Here is a 20,998-nt window from a genome sequence, read left to right as displayed (position 1 = left end):
ATTAATATTTGTATTTCCATTGAGAATTATTACTCATTTTAATGTAATGACAGGATGTTTTAGTTTGATAAATACGTCATAAGGAAGCACTGCCGAAGTAATGTGACCACACCTCTTTTTTCTTTGGATGTTTGTGTGATTTATGACTAAAGGATGTCTTAAGGGGACGGTGCTTTCTGTATAATGGCTGTATTTTCAGCTGCTCAATCCGGTGTGTATTGAGCCATACATCAAGCGCCCTCTTGAGTCTGACCCGCCCAGTGAACGGAAGGCAGTCGTGTGGTTCGCGCAACTGAAGCCAGGCTGCCCAGGGAAGTGAGGAGGCTGCTTGGCTGAGAACAACGCCATTTCATTGCTAAGGAAACAGTCCACTCTAACCAGAGGTAAGTTTGGGGGAATTCCTTTATATTAACACACATATATGTCGCCAGCCATCCGCGTATTAGAGCTTTTCCCGCAGCCGAGCCCTTCACTTAGGCCTGGGAACGGCCCCCGGGGTTGAAGCGGCTGAAGGGAGCAGCCGACCGGGTCAGAGCATTCAGGAGAGGAGGCGGAGGAGGAGGAGGCTGGGTCACCGACGTACATGAGGCCCGTCGGGCCAGATGTCCACGCCTCCTGTTCGGCTAATGAGGAACACTTCCTCCCTGTCAACGCCTTGTTGGTCACTTTTATGACCGACTACTTACCTATACAGCGGGTTAGTGCTTTTGCTAGCATGCTAGCTCTACTGCCATGGTGCTGAGCTTTAACATTGTGTGGTCACTCCTGCGCGTGGAGCTTTAAAAGTGTGGTTATATGTCGAACTACTTAGACTTACACCACCGAGTCTCCTGTCGCATTCACTTCTTATCGATAAAGTCAGATTGTAACATTTAAACGGTTGTGCATGTTTGTGTTTTATTAGGAAGGGACAGCTGCAATTGTCTTACTCCATAAGGGCGACTCACACATGGCCCTTGCCACCATTGGCCATTTTCTTCTGTCATGGCTGACATGCCCGACGTCATTCTCCAAAATACTTCACCGTGTGTTCTATTTAGTAGTGATATGTGAATACACTTGGTGCTAGAGTATTTCCGATTTAATTTGACAAAGGGTTCTACTTATACTGCCGTTATAGGACTACCGGGGAGTCCTCCATTCGTACATAATTCCCTGTTGACCTCCTTCTCAACTATCCTTCCTTTCTTGTTGGCTACCTTGGTCCTTCTTAGAGGACTCCTTACACGCCAATCATTCATTCAGTAAGTTTAAAGAGTCTTATTTACTTTTACCGACCAGAGTAATTCCAGTCTGTTAATATTTGTCCACCATAGCCTGTTGTTCTTGCACTTTGGTTCATGCTATTTAGTTTTTTATCAGATACCTGATAATTCTCTATTGCCAGGTTGCTATTGTAAAGTCGCATGTTTTACTATTCTGTAAGAATTAAAATAACTTTTAGGTCCCGAAATAGTGCATTGTCAAAAATATAGCTTTGATGCTGGAATTTAAAGTGCTTTTAGTGAAAGCTTGACTAGGAGCACATTTTTTTTGTGTGCCTGTAGCTTTAATGCTAATGAGCTGTGTTTGGAAATGTGTGGTCCCAAGAAGCACTATGGTGCACTTGATTCACTTTTTAACATATACACTATAAGTCATAGTGGATGCCACAAATTACTTAGAACAATGTAACATTAAGGAGTAGGGGCAAGAGGACATAGTCATTACAGTCACAGCAACATTTTTTTAACACAGGTGTCCTTTTGTGAAGTGGTGGGCATATACACGGCACGGGATCATCCAGGGCATTTGATATCATGGCCATGAGGAATGATTTTTGTTTATGATGTCATAAAAACCCGGAACTTCAAAACTTACAATTTGGAGCGCCTCTGGATCAAATTGGAGTATTATTTTTCTCACGTTGGGTTGTCATAAACAGGCTCTAGGCATACATATTACTGTTCTAACATAATTTTTGCATGCTTTTGTTAAGCTTTATATTGCAACTTAACTGATGTTAATAGATCCTCTCCCTCTGCAACCAAACTTGTTTGATTGATGACAAGCTTTTTTTTCCCACCAATAGGGAACATGGTGTCCTCTTTTGCTGGCTTACTTTCAAAGCGAGGGCCTTGCACCCCGCACCAAAATCGAATGCAAATGAACCTGTTTTTACATGACAGATTACTTGCCACCCTTTAAAGACTTGGATGCAGTGTGAAGTCTGTATTTTTGACACATGTTGAAACGGACCCTCTGTGTGGCTGCATCATCACGCTGCGCCACCTACCATGCTGTGCCAGCATATGTCGTGGATATGAGCTTGCAGACTCTGGAGAGTTAAACAATGTCAAAAATATGAAACTGTCAACCAACCTCAATTGTATAAGCAATCTTTAACATGCATTGTGGAACAAATATGACATCCAGTTGTTAAACTATAATAAGTTATTTTTAATGTGAGTCTACTTAGTCTGTTATATTCTACTATTCTGACAGGTATTCTTTTGGATTAAGATCTATAAATGATTTTCTGATTTCTCACCTGAAATCTTGCATGACAGAGTTTTAAACTATAGAGGCATTTTCTTCCAAACAATATTGATCTATTTTCATGGCCATTCACTTTCAGACATTTTCAAGAAATCTATGAACGCTTTACTCTGTGTCCACGTTGGCCAATTCAGTCGTGAGATTCCAGGGAGCCAATAGCTCGAGAAGGCTTTGTCCTCCAGGCTCATTTTTGATGCAGGATCAGGATCAAGGCACATTCTGCACAGGAAGACTGATGCACACACCCTCCACTCTGTTGGACGGAAAGAAACCGTACAGCAAAGAATACAACAACATTGTTTATTATGTTGTAATCTGTGTTACCTTATTGTTTTTTTTAAACTTCTCTAATACCATATCTCTAACAGACGCCTGATATTCTCTGCAGTTAAGTAAAAAAAAAAACAAGGTAGTACCAAACCTATCACTCCTCAGAAAGTCATGCCATGGAGAAGTTATTCTTAAGTATATTATCAAGGGTAATCTGCTTAATCCAAACAAAGTAAAGGGGCCCAGTCCGTGACACTGATTTGTTTTTTTTACGGCCACAAATCTTGCATGTAAAATGGGATTGGAATGCATTTTTTGTCACTCACCATTAGTGCCACAGCGGTTGAAAAGTAAATAAAAGTTGTGTTTTTGCACAGACTAACTGCGCTAAATTTGAAGGGATTACAAATATTGTCAGTGGAGCAGTATGACATTGCTAGCATGCGAGAAAATGTTTTATTTCAAATATTTGAAACTAGTCGTTGAAATATTTCTTTCTACTAGCATACTGGATCTTTGTCCATTGACCCCATTGCCTCCTTATTGTACTCATTTTAATACGCCACAGATTTTACACCTCAAAACCTCCCAGTGGAAAAAGGCCTTCCAGTTTCATGACACCTCAGTGTATGAATATGAATATAAACTCATCTCGATATACCGCCATCTTGCCCATGTGTTGATAGGAGGGAAGCATGGCAACATTGTTACACCTAATTGTGACTCTATTTTTGTTCTCATCTTAAGCCAAGTTGATGACCTTTTATTGTATCTGTTCTCCATGGACCTAACGTAAAGGCAAGGTGGATGTTGAGTTGCTGAGCAGGGTCAGTGTTGGATAATTGGATCATATTACTGAGAGAGGTCAGGGTGAGAGACATGCTTTGAGCATTATTGATGCGGCAACACCTCCATCAGGCGATATTTTATACTTGTGCCAGTTCACATTCCAGGCGCCTATTCTGCTGGTTGGTATCAGTGCAGCTGACCTTCAGTGCTTTCAGTGCTTTCTTCTGGGTCATTATTAATGAGCAGCAAGATTCCGTATTATTGGGTGTGTACTTGAGTTTGTAAAATGATCTTGAGTGGTGGTCTGCAGGCCAATGACGAACCACTAGGTGATTGCCCCCTGTACAGGGACTGTACAGGAAGGGGGACCAGCCATCTGACTTATAAAACCCCTTGAATGTTCTCTTTGGTCACGCGTTTCTCAGGCCTTTTTTTTTATTCCCTTTTATGCAGAATGGCGTTGGATATCTACGACTCTCAGTACCTGCTCATCTTGGTGCCATTACTTGTGGTCGCCCTCCTCTTTCTCTCCTTCATGCTCTTCACGAAGGAAACATCCTACGATGAGGTGCTGGCCCGGCAGAAACGCGACCTCAAGCTTCCGCCGTCTAAGCCAGACACCCGCAAAAGGAACGAAAAGAAGAAGAGTAAGAAGAAGGAAAGTGCCAGTGTGGCTGGAGGAGGGGGTGGCGGAGGGGGTGGCGGCGGTGGTGGTGGCGGCGGTGGCAGTGGAGGAGGGGAGTCAGAAGAAGACCTGGGGGACTTTGAGGTGACTGATGCCGCCCGCAACTCCACGCCAGAGATGGTCGAGGAGCCAAAGGCTGTCGTAGCTCCCGATCCACCAGCATCATCTCCCCATGTGCCTGTTCCAGCTTCAACCGAGGCTTCTGTTGGTTTGAGGGAGAGGAAGAAGAAGGAGAAAAAAACAGCAAAAGCTGCTGCGGCTGTCGCCGCCGCAACCACTGCCACTGCTGTAGTAGATGCAGCAACATCTCCCCCACCCGAAGAGCCGGAAGTAAACAGCTCCAAGCTGGTCAGCAAAAAGACAGAGTCACCTCTAGTTGCCAACAAGCAGCCCAGCCCAACCTCTCCACAGCCTGAGGTTCTGGTTCAGGTTACCCAGGCTGCTCCTGTGGGTCAGACACCTCCACAGGCCTCTAAGAAAGAGAAGAAGAAGAAGCAAAAGTTGGAGGCAGGTTGGTTGCATTGAAAATATATATTTTTCTTGTTGATGAAAACAAGGCTTTAGCTACTTCTGCTTAGTGCATACATTAGTGATTTACTGGAAATTCTCAATATATAATTCCTTAAGCTGATTCTGTGTTTCTACAGTGAATGACCAGCCACCAGAGCTCAAAGTGGAGCAGGCTCCGATCCCGGCCAAGAAGGAAGCACCTCTTGTAGCTGAAATCAAAGTTTTGGACAATGCTGCTCCAGCAGCTCCAAGTGCAACTGGTGGGAAGAAGAAGAACGCCAAGAAGCAGAAGACAGAGCCCGGTATTGTTAAAACACAGATCATAAACTCCTGATGAAAATTTTTTAGACCAGTTGGAGAATTGCAAGAATTACATTTTGCATGGTTGAACTTGAGTTTCTAAGTAGAGCTTCAAAATGCAAAAATAAGAAAAGAGAAAAAATGTTTTGAGTAAGCAATTTATTGCAAAGAAGCATTACAGTTGATTATCTAATCAAACATTTCAAGGCCAAAAATAGATTTAGTATCACATATAGATTTAGTGTCACATATTGTCATTGTCTCTTCATAACAAAGGAAGAAAAGGATTTTGTAGTTCCACGTTCCTGCCTGCCAGAGCAATAACCTTAGTCCTTTGGACCATCCTGTGCCCTCTCCTGATCTAAATCCAATTGAGAACTTTTGGGGACAGATGGCAAGGAAAGTTGACAAAAATGGACATGGGTTTCAGACGGTGATTACGCTCCGTGAAGCCATCTTCACCGCCGGGTAAAGAACTCTGCTAGAAACACTAGCATCAAGCATGGCCTAACCCAATTTTGACGTGATAAACAAAAATAGCAGAGCTACTCATCCTTTATGGAATATTTTATTTCTACTTCAGGGTTGTTTTTTTATCTATGGTCTTAAACTTTTGATCAGATGATGAACATGAACATTTCTCAGTTTGCAATAAATTGCTTACTCAGATTTTTTAGTGTTTCACTTCCCATTTCCTTTTTAGAACCTGCTTAAGTGCAAAATGGCAATTCTTGCAATTTTCAACTTGTCTTAAAATATTCAGGAGTGTATGTCAAATTGTTTTGTGGATAAGTGCTCAGAACTGAGTTCTGAAAGTAGTAATCAATGTCTTTTCCCCTCCAATCCAGCTGAGGTTGACTCAGCAGCTTCTGCCAACCACCAGGCAGCCCACAATAATGATGTACCTTCCAAAGGAAGTGGAAAGAAACAGAAAAATGAGGCAGATAAAGGTTAGAGACAAAAAAAAAACTATTCATTTGTATGAATACTACATCAATATTGTAATCTGACGGATTACAGAAAACACGGAGGCGAAGCTGAAGGAACTGCTCTCATCTCTGTCCACCATCACCTTGTCAGAAGCTCAGGCTGTCTGCTTGATTGCTGTCCTTCAAGAGAAGAGCCCCAGTGCTTTGGACGCCTGGCACAAAGTGAGAGACGGCATTTGAAGTATGAAAATGAACAGGAAGTTTGACAATTCTTTTATCCCATCTTTGACAACTAGTCTGCTGGTAAATCTGATCCGGCTGCTCAGGAACGAGGGCGTCTCATAACTACTCTTGAAGAAGAAGCTTCCATCGCCAAGGATAAAGTCAAGCAACTCAGCCAGGTGCACAACCACATGCTCATACGTGTAACCGGCTAATGTGGAGTTTCTGTTGGAGATCATTTTTCCCAAAATATGAATCTGACGGGAATGAAACATATTACATAAGGAAATTAATTCAGCTTGGATAAGCTTTATGATAAATGTGGCGTTCTTGAACTATTGGTAGTTTTTGACCGTCTTCTCGCTGTTCACCCAGGAGCTGCAGGTTGAGAAGCAAAAGACGGCCCGAGTGGAAGCCATGTTGAGAGAGCAATGTGCAGCAATGGAGAAAGAACTGGGCAGCATGCAGGCCAAAGCTCAAGGAAGCTACCAGGAGCTCCAGAACATGCAGATAAAGGTGAGTGTGTGTGTGTGTCATTCAATTCTGTAAATTAAAATGAATTCAAGTTTTATCATCACGGCAATTGTTGCCTCAATACTCTTCATTTTACATTGGACACAAATGATGTTATTGAACTTAGTCATTGGAACTTATGGAAATTATATTATATCACATTCACTTCAAATTCCTTACAATTCCTTGGCTACATCGTCTTAATGAAGTCACAAGTGATGGAAATGTTGTCATAAATTTGTAAACTGTTTAGTGGATTTTCTGAGACAGTAATTCAAGAGGTGTTGAGACTGTCCATTGCAGCTGTACAATTCCTCAGACCGATGGTCGGCCTTTGTGTCGTTTTGTAGTTTCAGCAGCTGAGGGAGCAGCTGGAGAGTCAGATCACTCGGCTGCAGCAGGAGAACGGCATCCTGAGGGATGCAGTCAGCTCAGCCTCCAACCAGATGGAGAGCAAGTCAGTAAAGCGCCACCATACTTTCAGCTCTTGATCCCTAACATACATCCATAAATACTCTTACAGCATCCTCCACACCGTAGCTATTTATTTATTTTTTTTACAAAACTCATCTGTACTCGTGCTTTTTGTTTGCTTGTGTTGCCTGGCAGGAATTCCGCCGAGATGAACAAACTGCGTTCTGAGTACGCAGCGCTGATGAAAGAGTTGGCGGACAACAACAGCAAACTGCAGCAGGAGGAGCACCAGAGGAAGTCGCTGGAGGTCAGCTACAAGCAGAACGTGTCTCAGCTGGAGGTACGTTGAACCAGATGCACCTTGTGTTTATTTTCAACATTTCCAGTTCCTCTCACCAAAACACAACGCTCCCCATAACCTTAGCATACCACCCACCTATTGAATCGCTTTCACAGGCGTGGCAGCATTGCCAGGGGAATGGGAGGAGGTTCAAATAGAAGTCCAAGTGTGAGGTGTGGGAACCAGCGCACGTGTTGAGAGGGTTGTGTTGCCTTTGGAATCTGGGTTGTCGGAGGCTTTTGTCTGTGTAATAACACCAACTTCCTGTTTGACACCCAGATTAGCCTTTCCTGTGTTTTATTAACCATGATCAGATTGATTTTGAGTGCTGTTGAGGAACCAGGGAAAGTGTTTCCTGAGAAACCACAAGTCAGTTTCTGTTAAGTCCAAAAAGACGTAGCAATTAAGTGCAAAACTTGTCATGCACAAGATTCCCGTGGTGGTACAGATTTGGGGATGGTTAATACGAATAAGCTTATCACACAGGACTGCATGTTGGTGATGAGTAAAGTAAGTCAAGCCTTTTCTAACATGCCACAAATTTAAAACTGCAAAAAAAGTATTGATATTGGGTTGATATCAGTATTGGATCAGAAGTGGAAACGTTGGATCAGGACAGCCATAATTGTAACTAATTGTCAAGTACCAAAGATGTGTATATTGAGACAATAGTCTTGTATAAATCATAATGGAAAACATTACTTTTTCAATCCCAGGTTCAACTACAAGATGCTAAGCGACGCTGGGAAGAACTGCAAAACTTCCTCCATAGTGTCAACACAGACCGGGAAAAACTTCAGGCCTCTAAGCAAGGTGATAACTCATCTAACTGTTAAAAATTTATAATCTTCCTTCCATTTCCCAAAAGAGTTATATTACCAAATATTAAACAACCAAAATGGTTTGTGTGGGTGTGACAGAGCTTCATAGTCAGCTGATGACAGTGGAGAGTGAGATGAACAACAAGAACAAGGAGCTTCAGACCCTCCACAGCAGCCTGACTGAAGCCATGGTGTCCAAGGAGCGGCTGGAGCAGAGAGTGATGGAGCTGCTGGAGGTGTCCCAACATAGTATTCCTGATGACTCTTTGCAGGCTCGTGCTCAGGTGAGACACCCAAAGTCGAGCTTTAAAGCATAGAAATGGGCTCGAGTTTAAATGGAGCAGCTAGACTGTCCTATATATAGTCTTGCTTCCACCATGTTGACTGATTCTATGATACGATACAGACTTTTTAATAATAGTGATTCTCAATAAACAGGATCTCATGAATGAAAATAAAAGTCTTCAAGCCCAAAATGATGCACTGCAAGCACAAAGTGAGAACCTGCAGGCCCAGATCTCTACACAGGTATTTAGGCCACGAGTCTACTTTTGGTCATCATTAGATACCCGCTCCTATAGCTGTAATTGTGTAAGTAGGCTAATGAGATTTTTGTCGTTTCTCCATTTAGGCCAGCCATGTCTCCCATATTGAGGAGCTACAGAAGCTGTGAGACTCTTTACCTTATCAGATGTAGACGTTTTCAGTCAACGGTGCCTTGTTAATTTGTTGCTCATTTTGTCTAGATTGGCTGAAAAGGAGTTGCAGAGAAAGAGCCTGGAGGATTCTTTGAATGCTGAAAGGAGCAGCGGAGCCAGTAGAGAAACAAACATGCAGGTCAAACAAGGGCACCTGCACCACTTTTGCATGCTTTTATTAGATTCGTCAAACGAATATGTAATTCAGTTCAACTGGTGTATCTGCAGGCTTTGCACAATGACAACATGTCAATGAAGGCAGAGATCCAGAATCTGCGGGCACAGATTTCGGATCAGGTGTGTACTTTAATTGTCTTACACAGGAAAGCTTCAATAATGGCGCACTGTTCCTCTGTTTGATGCACACGCTCTTTATTCCACCCATGCAGACTGCCTCTCAGCTTGCTTTGGACCAGATCCAGAGAAGGTGTGTGAGGCCAAATAAAGTGCAATTTTCAGTAGATGAATGCCCTTTTTTAAAATCCGGTCTCATTTCAGTGTCCAGGAAAAGGAGGAGAACATGAAAACTGTGGAGAGCCTGCTGGAGAAGGGGCTGATTGAAGTAGCCAACAAGGAAGATGAGTTAAAGGTCCCTCTTTTCATTTCTCTACTACATTTTCACATGTAATTACAGTAGTATAGCATGCCTCAAGTGGAGCTCTAATTTATTGAGGCTTTTGTAATATTCCCCATTTTAATCAATTATTTACCTTCATTCAGGCTGTGAGAGAAGAGAATGGGGTGCTGAAGCAAGAATTGGTTTCCCTTCAGGGAAAGATGGCACATCAGGTGAGTGTTAAAAGTAGGGATTACCCGATCCACATTTTATGGCTTCCGATCCATTCTTGCCGATCCAATCCAGATCATTTTTATTTTTTTAAATAATAACTTTTTGTTACAAACATGAATTTGTGGAGTTGAATATTGTTATGAAAATAGCTCCTCAAAGCATTAAGCTAATGCAATCAAAGTATTGCTGAATTTACTTTTTTATTACACATCATGGCCAACATGCTGGTTTTAACAAATCTGAGTCCGGTCCCAATCCAATAAAAGTGAAAAATGAGCGTGCACAATATGTTTTGTGGTAGGACAAATCATTTGACATGGCTATAGATCATCAATCTGTGGTGTGACGTAGAATATATGGCTTTTTTTTCACAAACACAAGAAATGTATTGGTCCCCAGTATAAACGACCAGCAGTTGAAGCCGCACTTCCTGTGCAAGCTCCCCGCACAATGACACAGGAGTGTCATTGTACCAAAAATACCAAACATAAAGTATACAGCAACAGAAAATGGCTGGTCCTTCAATGCCATGAACTCCCATCATTTTTTTTCTTGTTGTAGCTTTGATCTTTTCACTCCTCATAAACGTTAACAGCGGCCTCTGCCTGGCTTATTGGTCCCCTTGGCTTTTATAAGACCTGTGGCTAAGATGGGTTTCATATGTTGCTTATCCCCCAAAGTAAAGGATATCGGTGCTGATGCATGTTTAATAAATTCATTCAATATTTGTTTAAAATGCTTCTGCAGACCTACCAGCATGTACACATGCACACATTTTGACTCTTAATTGGACTTAATATGCAGTATGCGTCATTGCACTGCAGGTACGCATTTTGTTGCATTTTACACATTCAGTTTCAAGTTGCCACGGCAATCTGCGCATAGGTGGAGTGACGAGCTCTCTGTGAACACTCCCTTTATATAATTGCCTCCAGCAGCTGCCTGCCACTCCTAGCAAGTGAACAAGCATTTTCCATTTTTGCATGAAACTGTTAAAGCAGATGGTCATGTTGTGCCCTAATAAAATGTAACTTGACAACATCCTCAATTCTATCTTGCTTGTAGTATTATTGTCATTTTTTAAAATAATGCATAAAAGTATAGTCTTGTAATATTTCAATTTTATTCTTTGTATAGTTTCATCTTCAGTGTTCATTTCCTTTTAATTACAGGTAACGTCAGAGTCGCTTGTGCAGGAACTGCATAGCAAGTAAGTCATTTGCAATGTTAGTGTTGTACTTGTGTAATAAATATTTCATGTGCAGTGTCTTGAAATCCAGTGGCACGTGCCAACTTTCTTAGATCTCGCTGAATGTCTTCTGATCAAGAAAATAAAATTACTTGAACATTGAATAATTCTTGATTTTTAAATTATGCCTTTTAGGATCCAAGAGAGGGATTTGAAGCTGAAGTCAACAGAGGACATTCTACAGACAGCCCAAGACAGCTTGTCAGCCAAAGCAAAAGCAGTGGAGGTGTGAACTTTAATCTGTAGCAGTGAATTTATTACAATTATAGTCATCTCAGATGTCATATTGCCCCAGTAAAAGTTCTCATCTGAAGCCATTTTGTTTCACAGGGTCTAGAGCAGCAGGTTGCCACCCTGCAGGCAGAGATGGAACATCTTAGACAGAAGGAGCCATCGGAAGATCTCATCAGATCGGGTACCCAGCTTCTAGAACTCCAATCTCAGTACGCTCACCTTTTTCCACATATGATACCGATCATCTTTATGGAGCTCTTCCCAATCAGCCCCTTTAAACAGAATCCTCATCTGGTCCACAGACTCGCTGTGAAAGACCAGGAGATGAAATTGATGCAGATAGAGATGAGAGACACAATTGAGAGGGCACAGCAACAGGTGAGTGAAGGAAACTACTCACTACAAATTGTGGCAATTAAAGCACAAGCTTGATCTTTCTACTCTGCTGGTCTTTCCATTAGTCATCTGTCACTGCGGTGCCAAGCACAGAACTCGTTACAGCGTGAGTTAGGCTTTATCATGCAAAATGTTTTACCGTATGGGTTATGTTCATTATATATTAGTTTTGTTGTTGTCCCAGGTTGTCTGAAAAGGAGAAGCAGGTGTTCGATCTGCAGAGTGAGCTGTCTGAGCTGAAGGAATCTCTGGAGCTTCACAGAAAGAAGAACAATGTAGGTTTTCATAGATGACCTTCACTTTTTAGTACAAACACAAAGCCCTTGTCTTGTGGTTTCCCCAAATCTTTGCCACTCCTACTGTGGAGGTACACACTGTAACACATCATTGCCTCCTTACCCCACCCGCACCCGCTTCCTGTCCACTGCCACATAGCATCATTTTCTTTGCTTCTTGGGGTTTTTTTTTGTAAACTGTGATGCTATGGTTGTCCTGTGCCAGTATGATGGCACGCATCAGTGAAGATTGCTTAAGCTGAAGGTTGCGTAACAGTGCTTTCAGCCTACTCTTGTTATGCTCACCGTTGGCCGTGGACTGCTCCAGCAAGCTTGTCTGTGCTTGTAGGTGATTCAGAGCATTAGAAATTTGCCTTACCTTATCCTTTTGATATGGAAAAAGCACAGTTGTGGACATTTTTGAATAAAATAAACCAAAATGATTTAAGGGCACTAGTACAATAGCACTTGGTAGTCAGGTCGAGAGCACCCACTGAAGCTGCACTATTCAGTTGACACTGTTTTGTGGCTTCTGTTTTTTACCGACACAAGGTGTGAGATTGAGGGCTGTAGTATGGAGCAAGGGAGAAGCACTAGTTACTGTTGAAATGACAAATGCATTCCTTACGGTCCTTCATCCACGTTACGTGTCTGAGGCTCACTGAATGGCTTTTCCCTGAGGCTGAACTGAACGCAGTATCTCTTTGGAACTGACCAAAACAGGAGCTCCGGGAGAAAAACTGGAGTGCAATGGAAGCTCTGTCAGCCACCGAGTCCATGCTTCAAGGAAAACTCAGCAAAGCTGTCAAGGTTCGACAACTAATCTCAGTCTACTTTACTCTCTAGCCGCAATCTGATGCATCCCCACTCCAAATTTTGCGTTTTTCTTGACTGCCATAATTGATCAAGTTAAACGTTTTTCACCATCCATAACAAAGCTGCATACTCATTGAGGTCACTCGTTTTGTAATGCTCGGCTTCAAGTTTACAATTGGCTGTAAGATGAGCTGTTATGCTATGCTACTTATTTTGGGAATGTAATAACAAATATTTCTGGTTTCGCTCATAAGGCTCCTCTTGAACCTTGACAAACGCTTGAACGCTACAAGCTCGTGCTGATGAGTGTGCAGTCAGACATTGACTGAGATTCATGGTCATCCTTTTGCTTGTTCCTGCATTGCAGTCCCATTAGTTGCATGTTTTCCCTCCATCTGTCCTGTCAAGATTTTCATACAGTTTTAATACCACAGTTACTTTACAGTGGAACCTTGAAAGTCAAAACAATCTGTTTTGGTACGCTAGCCAAACTTTAATTGAATTTTCCTCTTGTCCACACTCCCCATCACTTTTACCTACACTGTTAGAGCACCTGTCCCGACTACAGTGTAGCATGGCGGTCACAGCGGGTGGCTCCCTCTGCTCTATACTATGGTTCTCCTGACCTTCAGGACGGAACCGGGGTCCTCGGCGCATGTGTCTGACATATAACTCCGCTTCATAACACACCTCAAACGTAGAAAGACAGGAAGTGTTTTTATTTCATGCATTTATTTGGTAATTAAATACAAGCCGTCAACAAAGGTGAAGTATCCACGGCACTGGATCTCCCACCACTGATTGTGCAGCAGCGTAGAGCTTGGACACAGTCCTTCCCCTGGCAGCACCATATATTATTGCTATTAGACATTTATTATTTGGTCTCATAATAATGTTAACAGTCGCATAGTTCATATAATTTCTGGGACAAAAATATCTTGTATAATGACAATAAAGGCCATTCCATTCCAAGAAGGTCTTTTATGTTTTGGCTTTCTGGAGCGGATTAATTAGATTATTTCTCAAGGGAAAATTTTGATTTGGCTAACGTCCGTTTCGGTTGGCGTGTGACCTTCTGGAATGAATAAATGATCCAAGTTTCCACTGTATGTAATTGTGAAATGTACTATTGTACTTACTGATGCATTTGCTTACCACTGAAATGGACACTTTTACACCATGTTGAAAGATGTTTCTACTATTTTGCCTTTGTGTGGTTGTAATATACAACCAAGCAGTATTATGTGTACCCAATCAAGTGTCCAGAGAGTGCAGTTGCAGCGTTTTAGACAAGTGTTGGCTACCAGATAGCTCTTCTATTTAGAGTTGGAGTAACGTGTGCATATTTTTACCACCTCCTTCTCACTGCAAGGCTGAACCACAGCACTGGAAATGCTCCTCTGCCACCTTTTTAGCACAGTAGACAACACTGCTCCCAGGGAGCTCCTTAGCAGTTGTTGCACACTATCATTGCTTGCAGTGATGCGATGTATTAATGTGTCATACACTCCCTTAAGGCCGCAGAGTGACAGTACACGATGCTGCTGTATTACTGGGGTGATTGCAGATCTTTATATTTCAATGAACAGTTCAAATGTTTTTCTTTGTCACACGTGCAAATGAATGTACTTGCAGATCTTGACACTTAGTGTAAATCGCGTATGTTTTTAACATACTCACTTATTACATATAACTGGAATATGCAGTTTCCTAAGAAATTTAGGAAGCTGAGAGATTGAAATAGAGAAAAAGAGCAGTGTAATGGAGGTTAACAGATCACAGCCAAGCATAGCATAGTCAGATACCATACGAGTATGTGTTGTAAGAAGATTAGGGATAGCATTCCAGCAATCTGGACTATTTCTTTCTCATTTCTTCTCTCTTTGTCATGACTTCTGTAGGAGAACCAGGCGACATTGGCAATGTCTGAAGCTGAGTGCCGCAATTTTCTTCACAGGCTTCTGCCCCATGTGCCTCTGCCCAATGAGCAGGTATGGGTATTTTTTTTTTTTTTTACTTTAAATCGGCATTTGTCTAAATTGCTCACTTTGACTTCTCTTTAGAATCATCAGGAGTGGCTCTGCAGTTTTGAGAGAAACGTCACTGAAAGTTCAGCTGCACAATCTGCCCCTGCATCAGGGAACTGTGAGGTGGGTGTGAAACTGTATTTTTAAAGATTTTTTTTCTTTAAAAGACATGCACCAGAAAAGCTCTTCCCCTGCCAGGATCTGTCTGAGAAGTTAAAAGAAGCAGAAGAAGCCCAAAGGATTCTACAGGTAGACTGTGAGACGTACAAGAAGGTTTTGGCGGAGACGGTGGGTGAAGAGTTTGGTGTTACGTTGTTCAAGTTATTAACGCCGCTTGACTCAACTCCTGCAATGCCCACAGGAGGGCATCCTGCAGCGCCTCCAGAGCAGCGTGGAGCAGGAAGAGTCCAGATGGAAAGTGAAGGTGGAACTGTCGCAGGCTGAGCTCAGAGAGGTGAGGTCGACGTTTATCCGGAGATGCCGTTTCAGTCTGTGCTCTTTTAATCGCATCTTTATCTTCTTTCTTTAGATGAGCCAGAAAGTCACAACTCTTGAGCAGGAGATTGAGCGACTAAATGATGGAGCTGAGTTGGAAAATGTTAGTACTTTTTAAAGAACCTCTTGCTGATATAATGCAGAAGTTTGTGTGTATGGCGCTGCTATAATCAAATTATGTTTCTTGACTTGTTAAAGCTGAGAAGAGAAAAGCAGCACTTGGAGTCTGAGCTGGAGAGGGCAGAGCGGGAGAGCGCCACATATGTGACTGAGGTCCGAGAGGTGAGGAAAAGCTGAGTAGTGTTATGCTGCAGGCCACAAAAAGACAGAACACTAACTTTGGTTTAATTTTGATGGTGTAACTGTTATGTGACACTGGTACAAATGCCTCGTGTCTGGAGTATTTTTGAACTGTAAGTCTAACCAGACTAACTTTAGAGACCACGTTTGGCCATTTCACACTGAACATGATCTCGTGTGTCAGTAGTGCACCAACAGCGTCCACGGCCCGAACACATCACTGGCCGCTCTCTGGGCTGTTTTTAGGTCCCCCTAGTAAACACATCCTTTCAAACTTAATTTCAGCTCAAAGATCTGTTGACTGAATTGCAGACCAGGCTTGATGGTTCATATACAGAAGCTATCAGGCAGAATGAGGAGCTGAATTTGGTAAGCGTTACTCACCGTCTTTGAGCTCCTTCAGTAATAATTCCTTCCCTACCACGCTCAGGATGGGTTCTTCTGCGGTCACCATTCATAACCTCACTTATCTTGCTTACTCACCATGACACAGTGTTTGGTCAGCATCATGTTTTCCCCATTTAGGAGCCATAAATGTCAAAAAACGAGGGGCTATGAATGGTGACTCTAAAAGACTAACACCTACCCTAGCATAGCAGCTGAGGTGTCTTGGTGGTGCCTAATTAGTGGCTTACTAGTTGACTTTCGCAGTTTAATCAAGTCGTTTTACTTACTGCTTTAGGTTTCACACTATCATCCAGTGACGTGCAATGAGGTTCATGGCTGGTGAGGCACTTTTGGTGGGTTTTTTACCCTAATGTTAATACAGGTGTTCATTAAGAGGATAACATGAAAAAGAAGAGACTAATTCACATTTCTTGACAACAGTGCCTTCAAATTGTTTTCAAATATTTCATCCATCCATTTTCTATGCCGTTTTTTCTATGCTAGAGCCTATCCCAGCTGACTTCGGGACCTTGAATTGGTTGTCAGATTTAAACAACCATTCACACTCGCAGTCATAACTATGGACAATTTGGAGTCACCAATTAACCTAGCATGCATAGAAACTGGTGCCAGCCTCACTTGATTAGGAAATGTGAAAATTCTGTGATTTTTTTTTCTTAAGTAAAAATTGAGTCTCACAGAAAATACATTAAAATGAAGTTATATAGACACATTTTTGTTTTATATTATTTTTCACTCTGCCTCCCCTGACTGCACATCACTGCTATCATCCACCCCATCATTGTCCCTGTTTTACCATTGAATGGCAATTTCTCTTACCTTAATGACGTGTTTGTGCTGTCAGTCAAAGCAACCGATTTAAAAATCACAGACAGCTGACAGCACATGAGCCATTAAAAACAAGTTTTAACTTCAGTTCGTTAAATCTGATTTATGAATGCTATAATCATAATGTCTGATCTTGTGGAGACGGTGCTGGTGTTTTCAAATGGTGTTATTATAGTTCAATGCTCTCAAACATCGTCATTAGTGCTGCTGATGAGCCGTGTCTTAAGTCATGATGTTCACACAAACACAGCCACAAAGTGATTTAGAAAAAACAGGTCATAGCAAAAGTATATTGTGGTCATGTCGGGTTCAGATGTGGCCAAGAGACCATCCATTGTACAACAATGAGTGACTTTGTGTTTTTCTGGCAGCTGAAAACCCAGCTTACAGAGACCCTGTCCAAGCTGGAAGCAGAAGAGAGTGAGAGGCAGCAAGTCGCTGGTGATCTTTATAAGGTATTACGACAATATTTTACTGGTGGTTGTCAGCTTTTTGTTGACACTTTTTTTTTGTCCCGTCCAGCCATTGGGGCAGATAGGAAAGGTGTTGGCTACAACTTCCCTGTACCATGAAATTTTATTTGCCGTTACTTGATGTTTTTGTTATGTGCATTTGGAGCGACCGGACCGTAGCAAGAAGAAACACAGAAAAGAAGAAGAGAAACTTTGACACTTTGAGGTTACAATGTATTATTTTGTATCCCAGGCCCAGCAGTCTCTGGACCTGATCCAGGGGGAGCTCTCCAAAGCGGACAGTGCTGATGACCTCATAGAGAACAGTAGTCTGTCATCACAAAAAGTATGTGTGCTTATTTATTTATTTATTTTTATTCCTCACATTTTCTTTTCGCCGCGCTCTCACTTAAGGTTTGTGTCTTAATCAGAAAGTCAAATTTGCGTCTTTTTCTGCTTGTTTGCTCTAAGAAGATTGAATACAGCATTGTAAATATTGTCATGGAAACCCTTCAAATTGCCCGAGGGGGCATATATCCACATCTCAACGATCTCGGTACACAAGTTTAAAACTAAGATTTTCGTTAAAAAATAGGGCAGTCAAAAATAACACTTATGGTGGTAACTACATATAACATTTTGTAGTGTAATTAAATCTTAGTGGTCATCGTCAGTTAACAAGAGGGTCACTTCCTTCCGGTTGGAGAAGCGCCCGTCTTCTGATTGCTGTTTTGTGCTTGACAAAGACCTATAATTACTCCAAAAATATTGAGAGAGAAGTTATATGTAGTATTCCGGTCACTAGGCATCAGTAATGTTATGAGACATGACCTGAGATTATGTTTCCTTTCACACTCGGCCATCTCTGTGTGGAGTTCTTCCCGGGTTCTCCGGTTTCCTCCCACATTGCAAAAACATGCTAGGTTAATTGGCGACTCCAAATTGTCCATAGGTATGAATGTGAGTGTGAATGGTTGTTTGTCTATATGTGCCATGTGATTGGCTGGAGACCAGTCTCTCGCCCGAAGACAGCTGGGATAGAATCCAGCACCCCTTGCGACCCTTGTGAGGATGAGTGAATGAATGAGAGGGGAACGAGTTAGCTCGCTAGCTTGCTATGGTAGCTGCAGCTGTCTCTTATGACCCTGCAGTGATCCAATTCACCAATTAACTGTGATTAACGAGCGACGATTGTACTCAATTTCTTGCTTTGGCACGTTTCACATGCCGTTTATGCGGTCTAAAGCAGTGGTTTTATGTTTACTAGGAAGCAATAGACAGAAAGGAGAAGATGACTGCAGGACTTAACCAGACAGTCCGGGAACTGCAGCAGCTGCTACAAGGTGTCAGCCGACAACTCACCAAGGACTCGGTACGACGTCTCCTTCTGCGTTTTGTTTAAGATGCCGCTTAGGCATGTGTTCTAACACTTCTAACTTATCATTCCCCATCCAGGAGGCTGATCTGTCTAAGGTATAGCGAAAAAGAGGAGAGAGGCCCACGCACCTATCCTGACTACACTACACGGACATCAGTACCACCGACGCACACTCCATCAAACAAGGGAAGACGTAGAGGTTTACACTCCAAACACTTTCACTCCACCCCCCCACCCCCCTCACATTCCCCTTCAGCAGCAGAATTGCAAGTTGATTTTATTCTAATCTTAACTGCATCCAGCATAATCGGTTCAATCTGTGTGGCAACCATTCCTCATGTATTTTTTTTTTCCGTGATATCCTTCTAAATACTGCAGTAGTTTAGCTGTCGCAACAGGACGGCGATAAAGAGATGTCGACTCAGCAGAACTTTTCTTTCGTTATCTTAAATTAAGGAATATGTATTGTTTTAATGTACGGGCTGAGTTATGTCACATTGATCTGTTTGCCTCCCTCCCTGCCGCTCAGAAATACATAAATGCATCTCTTTTCCATATCTTTACTCATTTGGTGGGAGATTTAGAAAAGTGGCTTACACGAGTGTTACTATGAAAACGGGGAAAGCTTGGAGGGTCAACAGCGTAGAGGTTTTAATTCTACTGTAACAACGCTAGGAAAAGGTGTCCCATATCATCGGTAATCAACACTTGCTTTATTGTTGCTGAGCTCATTAACACTGAAGTTTGTTCTTTTTGTAACAGGTGATGTTAATAAAAGGGATGCTTGATAAATCTGCCCAGTTTTGTTTGCTGCTCTCTCTCCCTGCACATTGTCTTCCCTGCCACAAGGGGGCATTACATGTCCTTAGATTTCAATAGGGTTATCAGACAACAGAAATGTTTTTTCTGTTTTTAGGTTTGTACTTAGATTACTTCTGAATATGTAATAAATGTGTTTATTTTAGGTCAAATGTAATAAGGTGACATAGCAGCGTCTTTTTTTTTGTTCTATGGTGTTTCTCTTCTCGGTACAGTGAGAATGTGTTGAGTAAACAAGCAAAAAAAGCTTACAATTACCGCAATTAGTGTGAGTCACTGCTGTAGGCATTGTGTATTGTGGACGTCAGAACATGTAGTGAAGAAGCAATGCTGCTCAAGTGTGTACAGTGTGTTCCACTTTGTACCAAACATGGGATTTTTCTTCATTTCTCTTCACCCCTTCCAGGTCTTATTTTTTGCTCGGAATGAAAACCATTTTCATATTCCAACAGCACTGCTGTTGTGTTGTTTGGGCTGGCTGTTGTACTCGGGTCAGGGGTGTAGGCAACATGGGATCAGCACATTCTTCACATTCTCCAACACTGTCATGCTGCAGTCAGCTGATTGTAGATCTGTCTTTTGCTTTCATGGAAAACTCTCGAAGGAGAAGGAACTGGATGTTCCATTGGCGATACATTTTTAAATGTCCCATTGTGTCTTAAATCGGTTGCTTTGGCTCCATGTCATTGTTGGGTAATTACAGCTGACAAAAATAACAATGAGACAAATTGTTCTGATATACTTCACTCAAAAGGCCTGACTTTCTCTTGTCACACGCTTGCTGGTGAATCTCATGACCTTCCAGAGGGCTCGCCGAGCATGTCACCGTGTCATCATTGCTCACACTCAATTACGCAATGTAGCTGGTTGCACTATGGGCCCTCCGGCTCAAACATTTGGCTCCTCCTCCTCCTCCTGACTGCACAGATTTGCAGTCACACTACAGCCAGCGCACATTCAGCAAAGCAAGTCCCCCCTCCCTTGCATCTGCTCTCCATCAGTGTGGTATGTGCAAGAGCTTTGATCACCACACACACGTGGGAGGGCAAGTAGGCAGACAGAGAAAAGACTGTCGTGGTCTCTTTCACAGACAATGGCAAGTAGAAAAGGAGGACAAAAGAGCCGTAAATAGTTGTCATTGCCAGCCCCGAGGCTTGCATTTAAATGCCTAAATCCTTGAACAAGATCCCAGGGTCTTCGTTTTGGGAGTGTTATGAACAACAAACATAAAAATGTGCAAGAGGCCATCTTAATTTTGAAACTAAACACCGGATGAAAGCGGAGGCAATAATTGTGGGAAGGCAGTGGGGGGTCTGAAGGAGCAATGCAAGTCCAGCCTTCAGCTATGCAAGTTCTTGTGAAAACAAGGTGGGGCCATAAAGTGTAGATGAGACTTCCAGACAAGAGTAAGTGGCACATTCATCAGAAAGGCGTGACAAATAGTCATGTGGGGCATCACTAGCTTTAGTGTACCACGTTTTATCAATCATGCACCCCTTTAA

At 42.3% G+C, this 20,998-nt stretch overlaps 1 protein-coding gene across 3 annotated transcripts; it reads left to right on the top strand.

The window, feature by feature from the left end:
- Nucleotides 1-162: 162 nt before the first annotated feature.
- Nucleotides 163-19,469, top strand: ktn1 (kinectin 1). 3 transcript variants are annotated; one of them, XM_058091276.2, is made up of 36 exons: nucleotides 163-383; nucleotides 4,051-4,793; nucleotides 4,930-5,094; nucleotides 5,941-6,042; nucleotides 6,113-6,243; nucleotides 6,318-6,422; nucleotides 6,619-6,759; nucleotides 7,107-7,213; nucleotides 7,366-7,510; nucleotides 8,227-8,323; nucleotides 8,431-8,615; nucleotides 8,770-8,859; nucleotides 8,963-9,000; nucleotides 9,078-9,168; nucleotides 9,258-9,326; nucleotides 9,419-9,456; nucleotides 9,528-9,618; nucleotides 9,750-9,818; nucleotides 10,992-11,029; nucleotides 11,204-11,294; nucleotides 11,399-11,511; nucleotides 11,605-11,680; nucleotides 11,764-11,804; nucleotides 11,883-11,973; nucleotides 12,697-12,783; nucleotides 14,691-14,780; nucleotides 14,853-14,939; nucleotides 15,015-15,104; nucleotides 15,178-15,270; nucleotides 15,346-15,414; nucleotides 15,510-15,593; nucleotides 15,897-15,980; nucleotides 17,219-17,302; nucleotides 17,553-17,645; nucleotides 18,567-18,671; nucleotides 18,755-19,469. In XM_058091276.2, the coding sequence occupies exons 2-36, from the start codon at nucleotides 4,052-4,054 to the stop codon at nucleotides 18,776-18,778; spliced, it is 3,846 nt and encodes a 1,281-aa protein (XP_057947259.2). In that variant the 5' UTR covers nucleotides 163-383; nucleotide 4,051; the 3' UTR covers nucleotides 18,779-19,469. The 3 variants fall into 3 exon arrangements, with proteins under 3 accessions (XP_057947259.2, XP_057947261.2, XP_057947260.2); XM_058091278.2 differs by lacking the exon at nucleotides 12,697-12,783 and having other exon boundaries at nucleotides 165-383; XM_058091277.2 differs by lacking the exon at nucleotides 15,897-15,980 and having other exon boundaries at nucleotides 165-383.
- Nucleotides 19,470-20,998: the final 1,529 nt, after the last annotated feature.

The sequence above is a fragment of the Doryrhamphus excisus genome, linkage group LG14, assembly GCF_037039965.1.
Source record: "Doryrhamphus excisus strain RoL-2023G ecotype Guam linkage group LG14, RoL_Dexc_Guam_v1.1, whole genome shotgun sequence".
NCBI lineage: Eukaryota > Metazoa > Chordata > Actinopteri > Syngnathiformes > Syngnathidae > Doryrhamphus > Doryrhamphus excisus.
This window is presented reverse-complemented; position numbering and strand designations above follow the sequence as displayed.

Excerpts from the sequence above, each read along its gene's own strand:
- ktn1 (XM_058091276.2), top strand. The coding sequence starts at position 4,052 with ATGGCGTTGGATATCTACGACTCTCAGTACCTGCTCATCTTGGTGCCA. Across the intron at positions 8,324-8,430 it reads ACTTCAGGCCTCTAAGCAAG|AGCTTCATAGTCAGCTGATG; the intron begins GTGATAACTCAT and ends TGGGTGTGACAG. Across the intron at positions 15,594-15,896 it reads ATGTGACTGAGGTCCGAGAG|CTCAAAGATCTGTTGACTGA; the intron begins GTGAGGAAAAGC and ends ACTTAATTTCAG.